General features: G+C 42.3%; 1 protein-coding gene and 1 long non-coding RNA gene across 8 annotated transcripts in view; one reads left to right on the plus strand and one right to left on the minus strand.

Moving 5' to 3' along the window:
- The window catches only part of WDR37 (WD repeat domain 37), a 63,260-nt gene extending 48,672 nt beyond the window's left edge, over window positions 1-14,588 (minus strand). For 4 of the 7 annotated variants that reach the window (XM_032622570.1, XM_032622572.1, XM_032622575.1 and 1 more), the window contains exons 1-2: window positions 13,844-13,996; window positions 3,156-3,333 (exon numbers count right to left, since the gene is read on the minus strand). In XM_032622570.1, coding sequence (XP_032478461.1) covers window positions 3,156-3,293 — 138 coding nt within the window. In that variant the 5' untranslated portion in view covers window positions 3,294-3,333; window positions 13,844-13,996. Of the gene's footprint in view, window positions 1-3,155; window positions 3,334-13,843; window positions 13,997-14,288 lie in introns of those variants that run through there. The other 3 variants (XM_032622571.1, XM_032622576.1, XR_004348443.1) reach the window with 2 other exon arrangements.
- LOC116748918 lies at window positions 14,104-14,852 on the plus strand. Its single transcript, XR_004348444.1, has 2 exons — window positions 14,104-14,214; window positions 14,584-14,852. It is a non-coding gene; the product is annotated as an uncharacterized LOC116748918 (long non-coding RNA).
- Window positions 14,853-15,378: the final 526 nt, after the last annotated feature.

The following is a 15,378-nucleotide window of genomic DNA, read 5'->3' on the forward strand; positions in this document are numbered from 1 at the left end:
GGTGCTCTGCCCACCGCCAGCACCCTGCCCCCACCGGGCGGGAAGTCAAAGGAAGCAGCAGCAGCAGCTTCCTGGGCCCGGTGTCCTAAGCACCAACTGTGTTCTCAGGCACTCACTTTCCAGGCACTGCTGGTACTGACAGAGGCTATGTTCCACTCCAACCTCCTGAGGGTGTGGCCTAGACAATATTTTGTATGTGCCCCACCCTACCACTTAAGAGTTATTTTCAAACAAAATTCTTAAAAGGTATTTCTAAAATGTTTCAATGGTTAACTGATGCCAATGTAATTTTCCAAGTGAGTTTTCAAATTTATATGCAGCATAAACTTTTTGATGTTTAATGAGTTGCAAATACAAAAATAAGACATAATGTTTATTAAAATCCTTTCTCAGATTAACTTCTTAGGAAGACAGGAATTTTAGGCAAAATGATCTGTAATGATACCAACGTTTAGCAACATGTTTTGAAATAATCACAGAACATGAACGTCAACTTTACAAGCTACTTAAAAGATATGTGACGCCACTTGTTTAAAAATTCAATCTGGGAGAATTGGTGATAAGCCTCTCTCAACAACCCTCTAAAATACCAATGAAAATCATGGGAAAAAAAGCCTCTCTCAACCCCCCCCTCTAAAATACCAATGAAAATCATGAAAAAAAAAAAAAAAGAAATGACATCTTAAAATAACAATGAACGCAAAATAAACCATCACAATTAACGTCTGACACCCTGTCCACCTGCCTGTGGCCTCCCCCTGCCCGTTCTCCCGCACCCCTCATCCACTTAGCCCTCCTCGAGGGGGCGGGGGCGGCACCGGCACCGGTTGAGAGCCTTGCTGGCCCCTCCCAGGGCCAATCTCCTCTTCCGTGTATCAATTCCTACTCACCTACCCTCACAGTATTTAATGTTAAGGTCATTATTCAGCAACTGAAACGTTACCTTTACTTCGAATGGTAAATGCAGCTTCATGTAAGATGTAATTGTAAAGGGAGACAATGTCAGCATTAACTTCACTTGATAAAATAAAGACAATCAAGAAGGAGACGTGCAGTGAAAGAGGAACTTCTCGACCAGAGGCAAGCGGAGCACAGCCCAGCTCTGCGGTTGCCCCCAAGTGAGAGGTGCTGAACTTCTAGTATCATTTGAGAAAACTCATGACACAAAAGTTACGATTCAGTAAAGTTCTAAAAGAATCTGTGTTTTGTCACAGCCGACGTGAAATAGGAGGCAGGAGGCCCCTTTCCCAGCCTCAGGTGATGCTTCCCGGTGTAGACACCGGCCTCCCACCTCTGAGCCAAGCACCAGTGCCTCAAATGCTTCCGACTCGTCAATCCAAGACACAAAATTCCCATAAAGACTCCCCAAGAACTGACAGCTTGACTGCAACCCTGTCTAGGGTAATGACCTACGGCTCCACTCAGATGCCCTGATCATTGGCCTCTCGCACCCGAGGTCTGCCCCTCGCCTACCATGCCAAGTGCCCATGCCCAACGCCGTCACCGCCGTCCTGCTGCCACGGAACTGGGCAGAGCACCCCCACCAGCCCACAAGGGAGCTCCTCGTCCACCAGCAGGCACCGACCCGCCCGCAGAGTTCTGAATGACCCTCATAAAGGGTTACCCCGAGATGCAACTACCTGCTGGCTCTACATCACAACGGGGACAGCGCAGAAGGCCCTGAGAACATGGTGTTACCAACAGAAGATGCCAGCAGAGATGGCTGTGGAATTGTCACTGCTTGAAATTTAAGTAAATCTAACAACTTAAAAGTATCTTAGACTACCTGCACTATCCAAGGGGGTAGCCAACAGACACATTTGACTAAATTTAAAAGTAAGTTAATTACAATTTTTTAAATTCCTCAGTCCCACTAGCCACATGTGGCTCTTGGTTCCCATATGTGATAGCACAGATCTACAACATTCCATCACAGAAGTTCCACTGCACAGCTCTGATTCAAACATTCCTTATGAGAAGAGATCAGAATACAGACACCCACAGAGGGGCGACCTTGTGAGGACACAGGGAGAAGATGGCATCCACACCCAGGAGAGAGGCCTCAGGAGGACCAACTTGCCCACACCTGGACCTCCAGCTTTCTGCCTCCAGGACAGGGAGTAAGCAGTGTCTACATTTTAAGCTCCCAGTCTGCGATGCTTTGCTACGGCCATCCGAGCTCACGAAAAACATCAAAGCCATTTTGGAGGCTCCTTAAATCTATGATTTTATTTCCAAATTTAAGTTAAAATGCAACCATTTCATTTATTCATCCAGTCAACACATAAGAGGACATTAAGTGAACATTTACCACATGCCAGAAAAGGCGGCGCTAGGTTCCAAGCACACACAGCTGCCTCCTAGAAACACATCCTCCACATCCCGGCTTGCTTCTAACAAAGTCAATATGCAAATGAGCCAGTTTCTCAGATTTAAGCCGTATTTTCCTTTAACATTATGGCTGATGAATTAGTTCTAATTGCAAAAGAATGATTATAAATTTATATGTATTTATTTTTTTTATGTATATACTTACGCCTATGTAAAGATACAGCAGATGTAGCTATAATTTATTTTATCATAACATGTATTTTATTTAGGCTTCACAACAATGTTCTTTTAAAAATCTAACATTTTCTTCATCATAAAGGAACTAGGAAAAGTAAAAGCAAACTTATCAATAAAATATTAGATCATTTAATCAAAGGTGGTACCAAATTATCAGAAAGACATAATGTAATAAACAGCAGATAACACACTCAACTACAGCAAACACAGGATAAAGCCAAGAAAAGTTACTGAAACATCAGATTCCAAAAACTCTGCAGAGAACAGAAAGAGATCATTATACCTGATTCTCTTCTCTTCTGGAGACTCTGAGACAGAAAACCTAACTACACTGTCAATTCACCTGTACAAAGAATAAAAACTAGTCCAAACTGTCACACCCACATTTTTTATTGAGTACTGTAAACACATTAACCTGGAAACCGAATTCTGTCTCTGTGTAAGCTGTTGACAGCAGTTTTAACTGGTTTATGAAGGAGGCTCTGTGTCTTGGTAACCCACACTTTTTCTCTACTTTGGAGACCTGCATATATTTGGCTATGTTTGAAACACTGCAAACATGATCCACATCTTCACCAGACACTCACTTGTCCCTCTAACATGTCTCTCGGCAGGCCAGTCCTCTCCTGCTCTGAGCTGTTAGTTCTTCGTATGGAAAGGCTGTGAGATTTGCGTTTCTGTTTTGCTTGGCGAGCAGTTGAACAACTCCCGCTTTCTGTGGGCATTACTTCTGAAAGGTGATATCCTGGTCACTCCTGCAAGAAGCTAAACAGGAGCAGGAAAAACAAGTACTTTATTTCGGACACAGCAAACTGAAATGAAGGAAAAATAGATGATTACTTTTCATTGCAAATTTCCTTACTATGTTAACATTTATTATGTAAATTAGAATGTGATAAATTATCATGTTTTAAGATAGAGACCACAGCCTTTATTAAAGAGGTAACTTTTTATCAAACTTCATTAACATCCTTTAAAAAAAAATCAAACAGCAAAGAAGGGCTTAAAATAACAACTCTCCCTTAGCCCACTCTCAGCAGACTCAGCCTACTCCCCAGAGGGAACCAATCCTAATTGAATTTCCAGGCTACAGATTCTAGAGCAATGCCCTCCAAGAGAAATCCAATGCAAGCCACACATGTAATCATAAATTTTCTAGTAGCCACATTGAAAAAAGAACAAGTGAAATTCTAATGATCTAACCCAATATGTTTAAAATAATATCATTTTAGTCAACGTAAAAAACGCAAACGGGGTATTTCAGTTCGTAAGCTCCCCGTTTTCCCTCGTACTCACAATGCCTCTTGCTTGGAACCAGCCATGTTCCCAGTACACCTGTGGTCAGGGCCACCATTACACAGCATACCTGCATGGCATTCCAATATCCACATAATGCAAACATTTTCCTTTACCCATTTTGGACATTATCTACTCAGTTCCTGCTATTATCAATTCCTCCTCCCAATATAATCACATCACTGTTAGCTAATTATTTTTTTTTTTCCGCTGAGCCATGCCTTAGTTGTAGCACGCGGGATCTGTCTTGCCACGTGCAGGATCTTTAGTTGCAGCATGTGGGATCTAGTTCCCTGACCAAGGAACGAACCCAGGCCCCCTGCACTGGGAGTGCAGAGTCTTAGCCACTGGACCAAAAGGGAAGTCCCAGCTAATATGATTCTAAGAAATATATTTACACATGAGATTTTCCTTCTTCAACTGCAGATTTACGTCTTGGACATTACCTACTCATTTTTTGCTCTTACTGGTCCCTCCTTCTCCCAATCTATTTTAGTGCATGTAATTTAAGTATGTACTTATGTTTCTTCCTTCTTCAACTACTGACAGTATCTTTGGGTCCTCACTCTGTAAGGTGTAGAGTATCCCACCTTTTCTGAAGCCCACCCCACAGCCATACATCCCCCAACTTTGCTGTCGTAGAACGTTATACAAATGCCAAGCACAGAGTATGTGCCCTCTGGAGATTCTGAGCTTAGCACTCACAGGACCCGTCCCCTTGCCATGTGAGCCAACAGCCACCTCCTTTTGATTGCTGGTGCTGTTCCAGTGTGGATGGAGTACAGCTGTCTTAACCGTGCAGCTACCGCAAAAAATTCTGGTGCTTTCCAGTTTCTTACTATTGTAAATAAAGCTACTATGACAATAATATGCAGGCTTTTGTGTGAACTTAAGTTTCTACTTTTGGATGAAGGCCCAAGAGTGAGACTGCTGTATATTTAAAGAAAAAAAACTAAACATTTTTTAAAATCTTTATTGAGATATAATTCACACAAACTCCACTCTCCCAAAACTTTTAAATTTTGATGAAGTCCAATTGATCAATTATTTTTCTTCTAAGAATCATAATTTTAGAGTCATGCCTAAGAACTTTTGACCAGTCCTAAATCCCAAAGTTTTTCTATGTTTTCTTCTTAAAATTTTAGTTTTATAGGTTACATCTAAATTTATGAGCTATTTTTGGGCTGATATTTTTATAAGATGTGAAGTTTAGATCAAGGTTTTTTGGGTTTTGTTTTTGTTTTTTTCTGGTGATATCCAATTATTCTAGCACCATATGCTGAAGACTATCCATCCTACACTAAATTGAGAAAGCTTGGCATCTTGATCGAAAATCAATTGGCTTTATTCCTATGGGATTATTTCTTGGTTCCCTATTCTGTTCCATTGTTCTGTGCTGTCTTGAAATTAGTGATTCCTATCACTTATATCTTTTTCAAAATGTCTTAGCTATTCCAGTTCCTTTGCCCTTCCATATAAATTTAGAATAATCTTGTCCATATCTACAAAAATCCTGATAGGATTTTGATAGGAATTGTGTTTAATCCATTTACTAATTTGGAGAGAATTGGCATCTTTATTATGTTGAGACTTCCAATCTATGAACACGGTATATAGGTTTTAGATCGTCTTTGATGTCTTTCCTCAGTTTTGTAGTTTTCCCATAAAATTTCTACACATACATTCTAAAATTACCCTGAAGATTATACTTTTATTTTTGAGCAATTTTAAATGACACTGTATTTTTATTTCCATCTCCACATGTTAATTGCTGGTATACAAAAATACAATTGATTTTTGTGTACTGAGCTTGTAACCTATGTTCTTGTTGAGCTCATTTATTAGTTCAAGATTTTTTTGTAGATTATTTGGCATTTCCTCTGTAGACTATTACGTCATGTAAAAAAAGAACAGCTTACTTCTTCCTTTCTGATCTGTATGCCTTTATTTCCTTTTCTTATCTTATTGATCTGGCTAGAAATTCCAGTACTCTGTTGAATTAGAAAGTGATAGCAAACGCCCTTGCATTATTCTGATCTCAAGGTAAAAATATTCAGTTTTCACCATTAAGTATGATGCTAGCTGTAGGTTTTGGGTAAATATTGTTTTATCAAATTGAGAAAGTCCCCCTCTATTATTCATGCTTTGAGAGTTTCATAAGTGTTAAATTTTGTCATGTTTTTTTCTGCATCATTTAATATGATCACATGGCTTTTTATAAGGTCAATTACACTGATGATTTTCAAATATTGATCTAACCTTGCATCCATGGAATAAATCCCACTTGGACATAGTGCGTAATTCATTGTTTGTTCTCTCATTTTGTTTCTTTCTTCTGCCTTCTTGTAGGTTATTTGAACATTTTTTAGAATTTCATTTTGACTTATCTAGTTTTTGAGTTTCTCTCTTTCATATAATTTTTCTTAGTGGCTGCTCTAGATTTTCATTAACTCTTTACAACTTATCACAGTCTGCTGATCATCAACTTCTACCAGTTCATGGTAAAGTGTAGGAGCCTTACTTCCTCTGTGTCCCTTTGCCCTCCCCATTTATAACACAATCATCTTTAGTATTTCCTCTATACACACTAAGAACCACATCAGACGGCTATGGTTCAACCTTCAAACCTAATTTCAGATAAGGAAGTCTACTGAATTTACCAATTTATTTTTTCTTTCCATTGTTTGTTCTTCCTTCCTGGTGTTCCCACATGATTTCCTTTCTGTTTAGAGAATTTCCTCTACCTATTATTTTAGGGTAGGTCTGCTGGTGACAAATCATTTGAAGGATGTTTTCACTTGATAGAGAATTCTAAGTTGATAGTTCTTTTCCTTCAGCACTTGAAAAATGTGCTACTTCCTTCTGGCCTCTGTAGTTTGTGATGAGAAATCCACTATAGGTAAAGAAACATTTCTCTCTCTCTCTGCTTTTTCATCTTTGGTTTCAGAAGCTTGACTATGATGTGTCTCAGCATAGATTTCTTTGAGTTTATCTTGCCTGGATTTCACTAAACTTTTTCAATCTGTAAGTTTATGGCTTGCCAAATTTGGGAGATACTCAACCAGTATTTCTTCAAACATATTTTCAGCCTCACTGTCTTTCTCCTCTCTTTCTGGGACTCTGATGATAAGAAAGACAGGTCTCTTGTTAAAGTCTCACAGGTCCCTGGGGTTCTGTTTACTTTTTTCCAGTCTATTTTCTCTCTATTGTTCAGATTGGGTAATTTCTATTGTTTTATCTTAAAGTTCACTGATTCTTCTCCTCTGTCCTCTCCATTCTGCTGTTGGAAGAATGGAAAGGACAGGAAAAAAATCAGTGAACTGATTCCACAAGCTCATTTACTGTACTTCTCAGTTCTAAAATTTCCATTTGTTTCTTCTTTATATCCTATATTTTCTTCCTGAGATTTTCTATTTTTCATTTGCCTCAAGTGTTAGTATTTCCTCACTGAAAAACTTTTATGATGGCTGCTTTAAAATACTTGTCACTTAAGCCTCAATATTGTGGGCACTGCTATCAGGCGTGGGATCTGGTTTCAGTCTTCTATTACAGCAGGCCTCTTCTGACATTGCCCCAGCAGGCAAACAAGGGTGCGGTCTTGTTTCTGCCAGGTGGATGTAGAAGGTGGAGATGGAAGTGAGGGCTTCCCACTCAGCTTCCACTCATCTGGGTGGAAGTACTCCTCGTTAATGCCAGGCGGGATTAGAGTTCAGCCCCTTCCTTGGCCTCTACTCGTATCACAGGCACTGAACCAGGGGTGCTTTGTTACTGTGCCCTACACGGCCTCATTACCACAGGTGATGGTAGAACTCCTGAATCTCTACTAAGTTTCTTCTGAGGCCACCCCAACAGGAAGAAGGAGGGTGTTCTTTGTTACCACCCAACAGAGATGAAAATCCCAGCTCAGTACTGATACCACGAAGCACAGAGTGTTGTCTCAATACAGACTGTCAGGGGTAAAAGTCTAGATTCCCCACCCTGCCTTTGATAGTAAGGGTGAGACAGGGGCTACAATGTTTTCTAAACATGTCCTGTCTGGCAGGCTGTCTCTTTCCTGGTCTTTTGGCTTTTCTTGGGGCTTGTCTGAGCCCTTTGGTGTTGCTGGGTTGCTGGTTTCTCCAGGCCCAAGGCCGGAATGTATGGGGCAAAAAGAAAACCCAGGAAACTCAGCCCTACATCATTTCTCAGGTCCCCATACATCTAGCCAGTCTACTTTCTTCTCTCCACTTTTCAGTCTCATATTTCTTCTGTATTTAATGCCCAGTGTTTTTAGCTGTACTTGGAGGAATAGGAAAAGTACATCTACTACAAAGGCAGAGATCTTTTGAGTCTCAAATTAGACATGTATAGGCCTTGGTTTAAAATGGCAACAGAAAAGTAAGTCTTGTTTCACGACCCACTAAAAACATTCAAATTGGTCAATTCTGTGTGTTTAGGTTTAAAATCTGAAATCCATTAATCTATTAAAATTATCACTTACTTTTTGTAGCATTATATACACAAAATTTAACTCTCAAATCTTTTCTTTAAAAGGACACTTAAAAAAGGAATAAGGTTGCTTTTTTATCTCTAAAATTCTCATTAAAAAAAAAAAATCTTCCATTCCCCTCACTTTTTTGGATATTCAATTTGTCAAAGCAGGTCACAAGGCCAACCCAAACTCAAGTAGAGGGCTGAGACCACCTCTTGATGGGAGAATGAGGAAGAATTTGTGTAATCCATCACACCTTATTTCACTCACTAGTTTTGGTTATACACTGAATAACATTCTGCTTCCCTAAAAAATAACAGTGACTGGAACTAAATAGTTTTGCACTTCAGATATTTAGTAGAATAACATGGATATAAATGACCCAATTAAGTTAAACACCCACTCAGAATAAAATCCATAGAAAAGGGGCTTCCCTGGTGGCGCAGTGGTTGAGAGTCTGCCTGCCGATGCAGGGGATGCGGGTTCATTTCCCGGTCCGGGAAGATCCCACATGCCGCGGAGCGGCTGGGCCCATGAGCCATGGCCGCTGAGCCTGCGCGTCCGGAGCCTATGCTCCGCAACAGGAGAGACCACGGCAGTAAGAGGCCCGCGTACTGCAAAAAAAACCAAAAAAACAAACAAACAAAAAAATCCATAGAAGAGCCCAATGGTTAAGAACATGAGTTTGGGAGTCATACACACCTAAGTCCCCCCCACCCCACACCCCAACCCCTCAAAGGGTTGGCTCTTTTCCATCATGAAGCCTCAGCTTGACCGTTACTTCCTCAAAATGGCCTCCCTTGACAAGCACTAGTCACAGCACTTCATGATCTTCACCACGTTTGTACTTAGATCTTATTTATAGTTTGCTCACTTAATGAATGTCTCCCCCGCTACACCATCAACACAATGAGGACGGGGACACAGTTAACTGGGGCCACTACTGTATTTGTTAGGCTTGACATAAACACATCCTCAAATATTTGTTGAATGTATGCATGAATACAAATGGATGAATGCTACATCTACCACTGACGGGCTGTGTAACCTTGGTCTAGTTACTTAACCACCTTCCTAAGGCTTAACTGTGTCATTTTTAAAGCAGGGATAATAACAGCATTATTTCATTAAGTCACTCATCAATAGTCCTCTCATCTGTAGATGAGCTAGGTACTGGGAATGTTGTGGTGAAAGAACAGGCTTGGTCCCTACCCTCAGGTTGCTTAGAGTTGAGGTGGAAGACAGACATTAAACACACAATCTCATAACTTATTACAGAAGCTATAAATTGTGATGAGTGCTTCGAAAGACATATGCAAATATTATGAGGCCAGCTATTAGCTAAAGAGTTACAAAGGTCATTTTGACAAACTGGCATCTAAATCAAGACTGAAAAATTCCTAAGAGTTAACCATGTGGAAAACAGAAAAGGGAGTAAATATTTTAAGGGCAGGAACAGCATGTGCAAATGTCCTGAGCCAGGAACGAGACTAGTTTATCAGAGATATTAAAAAATAAATACTATAGCTACAACACAGCAAACAATGGAGAGAATGGTGCAAGATAAGTGGAGAGACAGGCTTAGAGTCTGTTCTTTCGTGTTTACAGTTTATCGTAAAATAAAAAGGAAGCTACTTACAAGTTTTTAAGCAAATAAGCAACACTAGATTGGCTGCTATGTGAAAAATACATGGAAAGATAAGATGACCATGAATGAAGCCAGTTAGGAAGTTACTGAAACAGTCTAGGCAATAAATGACGATAGTTAAGATTAGAGGTAGATGAATGGACTGGATGGGGGGTGCTGGGGGTGGGAAGAGAGAGGTATCAAGGATAGCCCTTGTTTCTGAGGCAAGAGGTAGGTGAAACGGAGATCAGATTACTGAGATGAGGCAGCAGATATGGAGAAGAAACCAAGACCTAATACTGAATATATTATGTTTTGGCAATGTCTTTGAATATCTAACATACAAGGAAGCAGGAGGTGTACGGGTCTAGAGATGAAAAGAGAACTAGGCAGCATGTATAAATCTGGGAGAGGTCTACACAGACAGTAAAGATGGTCAGTTTGACTCCATCATGCCTCCAGGTCCAATGCCTTACCATTATTACGCTTTTTTGCAAGAAGGGAAAAAAGGGTTATATTACTGGTAGATACAGACAACAAAAAATAAAACTATCAGTCCCTTACATGATATATGGAAAAATTAATTTCGATTAATTTTTGACAGAACAAAATGACAACGAATCTTTTTCATGAAATTTATCTGAAAAATCTGAGCTATAGAAATTAGAGATAGTTGAAACAAAGGTATAAAGAAAAACTCACAATGGCAGAATCTGTGGTTGGTAGAATTTTATATACACAAAAAAAGATACTGATATTTAATTTGAAATATTTGAATATAACAAATTTATGTTATTAAGCAACTCCTATGATCCCAGTGAAGAATATTCCAGTAATTTTTTAAGGGAAACATTTAGAGACTATTTAAGTGCGCCATATACAAAAGTTGACCAAGAAATCAACTGATTTAAAGGAATCTTATCCAGAAATTATATTCTTCATAAAAAAAAAGATCGATATAATTCTCTTTTTCAGTGATTATACATATTAAATTACTAACTTCATAAAGCATCTCAGTTGTCAAGATTTTCAACAAAGAGATTTATCATAGTCACCTCGCAGTTTATAAGTTATGTTTTTTATAGGAACAAACATATTAACACCCTGTGAAAGCTCAAGAAAAAAGGAGACTATCTTTAGACATTTCAATCAAGGAACAAACATATTAACACCCTGTGAAAGCTCAAGAAAAAAGGAGACTACCTTTAGACATTTCAATCAAGCAAATAAAGGAGCAAAGAGCTTCTCTTTCCTCCCTTAAGAACTTCATCAGTAGAAAGTTTATGCATCTGGTAAGCATAAACTGGGAAGTTAATGCATTCCCAAGATTCTACAAATTGGTGATAGGAACCGTGAAAATTGCAGTATCAACCCTCCTTTCACCTCAACAATTGTTTCCCTTAAGTATCACATCACCGGCATTTCCAGCCTCTGTATCTTCAGTAGGAAATAAGCAGTCTTCTTCACTACTAACTTAAAATCCTCACCTTCTGCCTGTCCCTAAGCCTTTAACTCCTCCCTCAACCCCATGAACCACATGGTGTTGTTCTGGGCTTTGCCTGCTTTTGTTGGTCACTTCACAAAATAGTTAATACACTGGTCATCTTTTCCCATTGATCAATTTCCAACCAAACACATACATTTCAAACAATTACAAATCTGGAAGAGGTTTTGGTTCCCCAAAACCTGGACTCAAATGATTTTTTTCATACTGATTTTCTCTCTTAGTAACTTTCTAAACTGTGAAGTCATATGTCAATATGGATTCATAATGCCTATGCCACACACTGTGTTATTAACATTCAAAGATTATCTGGCTAATTCAATTTCTGTCTCTTCCTGTAATTTCTTCAGCTAAACTTTACCTAATTTCTAATTCTTCCAAAATTAGATCTGTAGGTTTCTCTAGTTCTTCTAACATCTTTTAAATTTCTTTTTTTTTTCCTGTTAATCTATCACAATCTATCACAATCTATCTTTTTCCTGAAACTTTTTAAAAATTTTACTCTTGCCTCTTCATTCACATCCTCCATCTTGTTCCCCACAGTCTTCACTGGTCCCACCGCCACTTCCTTCCTTCCTTCCACAGCTCACCCTGATGGAGAACAAGCCCTTAGCCCAGGAAGGGACGTATCTATCGTGTTCACCTCAGTCCACGGGTCAGTGTTAGCATAAATCTTATTTAAATGTCTGATAACACGTTGAGGGGTTTTGCAGGATGACATCATGGAAAATGGAGCAGGTTGCAGGTGTTTGTAAAAAGAATACTGAAGTGATGTAGCGTGGAACCTAAGCTAGACAAGAAGGGAAATACAGACAAAAGAAATGATGGAGAGATACTGATGGGTTGGGAAGTCTGTGGTGAGGTTCAAATGGATCAGTAACTACAGAGTCACTAATACTCACAACACCTCTGTGAGGTACAGTTCCCAAGTACTTAACAGACTAAACACTTAGTCAATTGGCCATGGAGCTGTAAAAAGAAAACTTCACGCAGGTGAGTAAGCTGCTTTAACCACTATGCACTGTTTCACCTCAATACAAACTAAAACAGAAGCCCGAAATTCCAAGATAATCATCTTTCTTCAAAACAGTCATACTAACCCTGTATCACAGGGCATATGACCACTTTAAACAGAAGGTTTATGTGACTAAAAGGTCCTACTGGTTTTTCAAACACATTCAAAAAAGTATAAATAGTCCCCTCCAAAAATCCCACCTCCCTATCCTATCGGTCAAAGAAATGAATTTAATATAAACTCTCCTTCTGTCCAACTCATTTGTCCTTGCTACATACTGCCACATGCCTATTACCCCCACCTACAAAACATTACTCACAATTCCATATCCAGTAGAATTTTTAAACACTTTTCTTTTAGCAAGAGAAAAACACCTGCCTGAACAGTAAATGTCATGAACGTTAATCATGTGTACAAAATGGTTAAAGAATATAATTTGCATGTGGCACTTAAAAATACAAAACGTGACTGGACTTCCACAAAAAGGTCGGTAGAGTTTTTCATAGCATTTCATTGTGTAAGCACCGTTACTGAATTCCTGGAGGCAAACACCAAACTCAACTGCTGAGCGACATCAACCAGAGGCAGCCCCGCAGTCCACCCTCGGTCAACCCGGGTAAGGTGTCCTATCGTTGACCCAGTCGAAGGCACGAAACACACGCTCACCAGCTCTGGACATGAGACGGGACTGGGGGCATGTATAACCGGAAAACAACCAAGACTGTTTAAAGACCTTAATTGTTAAGGTCCTCGAATCGCGGACGAAATACGTAACTGTGAAATCTTCTTAGTAAAACCAGGACTAGGGAATTCAGAGGGCTGTCAGTACCCCTGAGAGAAGGGACTGGGGTGTCAGCTCAAGGCCAGGGCACAACAGGTGCGCGCGGCTGTCCAGAGCTCTGAGAAGAAAGGACACTCGCTGATGCCTCCGTGCGAGCACTCTGCAGGACGCGAGGCTGGACAAGGACCCGCGGCAACTCCAGCCCAAGGTCGCGGCGCCCCTCCCGCGGCCCCACACCCGCTAAGGGGCCCACGGCCCCCGGGCTCCTGCGCGCTTGCGGGCGGGAGACTCCCGGGCACCTCGAAGGACCCGCCTCACAGGCCGCTCTGGGCGAGGGGCGCGCGTTCCAACCACGTCAAGACCCGGCCGGGCTCGGGGTCGGAGGAAGACGCGGTCCAGGTCGGGGCGCGGGGTCGAGGGAGACGCGGTCCAGGTTCGGGGGCGCGCGGTCGGGGTCAGAGGGCGCGGGGTCCGAGGGCACTAGGCCGCCGGCCCCCACAGGCACGCCCCGCCCGGCGCGAGGCCGCTGCCACACACAGAAGCGGCCCGTCCCGGGCTGAAGATGGCAGGCCGGCACTCACCTGTCACGCCGCCACCGAGCCCGCCACCGCGCGGTGTCAGCCGGGCCGTGCGCTGCCGCCCGTGGGTTCCCAGCCACGCGGCGCCGGGGACGGACGCAGACGCACAGCTCTAAGACCCGGCAGCCCGACACCCCACACTTCCGGCGCCGGAAGTCGCTGCTCCCCCTCAGCCCCGCGCCGGAAATCCACTATACGCAGGCGCCGCAGGAAGTCCCGCCTCCGCCCCAAGCTAGTACCGCCGGAAATCCAGCCCCGCGAAGGAAGTCCCGCGCGCCGCCAGTGCCGTCAGGGGGCCTTAAGGGGGTCGCGGAGGTGGTGGAGGCGTGGTGTTGTTTTTCGACCCCGAGACCGCCGGGGCCTCGACCCGCGAGGTCGGCGACCATCTGGAGACGCCGCGAAGGGCCGGGAGGTGGGGCGGGGGCGCTGAGGGCCCGCGGGTACTCACGGCGGCAGGTTACTGCGGGCGCCCGGGTCTGGCGCAGGTCGGCGTCCATCGGGACCCACGTCGGGCATGTGGGAACGGCTGCTCCCAGTCAGAACCGCCGGGTGTGCCGGGAGCCGTTTCCCGGGGCGTCGGGAGCGAGGTGGCTGCGCGCGGAGCCTGGCGGATCTGCGGAGGGTGACTCATCCACTGCAGCCTTCTGTCTGAAATGTGTGTTAGCCATTGGCTGCAGAGAGGAAACAAAGGCAGCCTCTCGCCGCGGAAGGTGGGACCTGATGGCCTTCTTGTCCTTGTCCAGGTTGGAAAAATTACAGGGTGCGCAGAAGGCCTCGGCTCTACGAACAACCAGCTGGGCGTTTAAAGCCTTAAGTAAAGACGAAATCAGACGTGGGAGCATTTTTCTTTTAAACAGTAAAGGTCATCATTCGGAGTCAAGAAGCACTAGTATGATTGCTGCACAAGGAACAAACTTGACGTTTTTTGGGATCCAAATAACCAAGAAGTTTGTAGAATAAAACCTGAAGTTACTTCAGCATTGAATATAATAAAGCTTATTACTAAAATCAATTATATAAGGTGTGGGACTTCCCTGGTGCTGCAGTGGTTAAGAATCTACCTGCCAATGCAGGGGACAAACGCATGTTCCACAGCTACGGAGCCCTCGGGCCTAGAGCCTGTGCTCTGCAGTAAGAGAAGCCACTGCAAGGAGAAGCCCAAGCACCACAACTAGAGAAAGCCTTTGTACAGCAATGAAGACCCAATGCGGTCATAAATAAATAAATAAATAAAATTTTAAAAAAATTGTATAAGGGGAACTGAGGATGTCACACTTGAAGGTTGTGGCTATCATTCAACAAGAAATTCTATTAAAAGGCCTAATATGCACAAGGCATTCCGCTGGGTGAGGGAGCACATAGAATGCCTGATTAACCACAATATTGGCTGCAACTGATTCACATGCTAATATGTGGTTTTGTTTTACAGCACAGCATCCACAGTCTGGATGAAACTTAGGGTATTGTTAATTGGGGTAACATTTTCTCTGATAGGAGTCCATAAAAGTCACTGTAAATAAAATGATTGCATAAAGTGT

This window comes from Phocoena sinus, chromosome 2 (genome assembly GCF_008692025.1).
Source record: "Phocoena sinus isolate mPhoSin1 chromosome 2, mPhoSin1.pri, whole genome shotgun sequence".
Lineage (NCBI taxonomy): Eukaryota > Metazoa > Chordata > Mammalia > Artiodactyla > Phocoenidae > Phocoena > Phocoena sinus.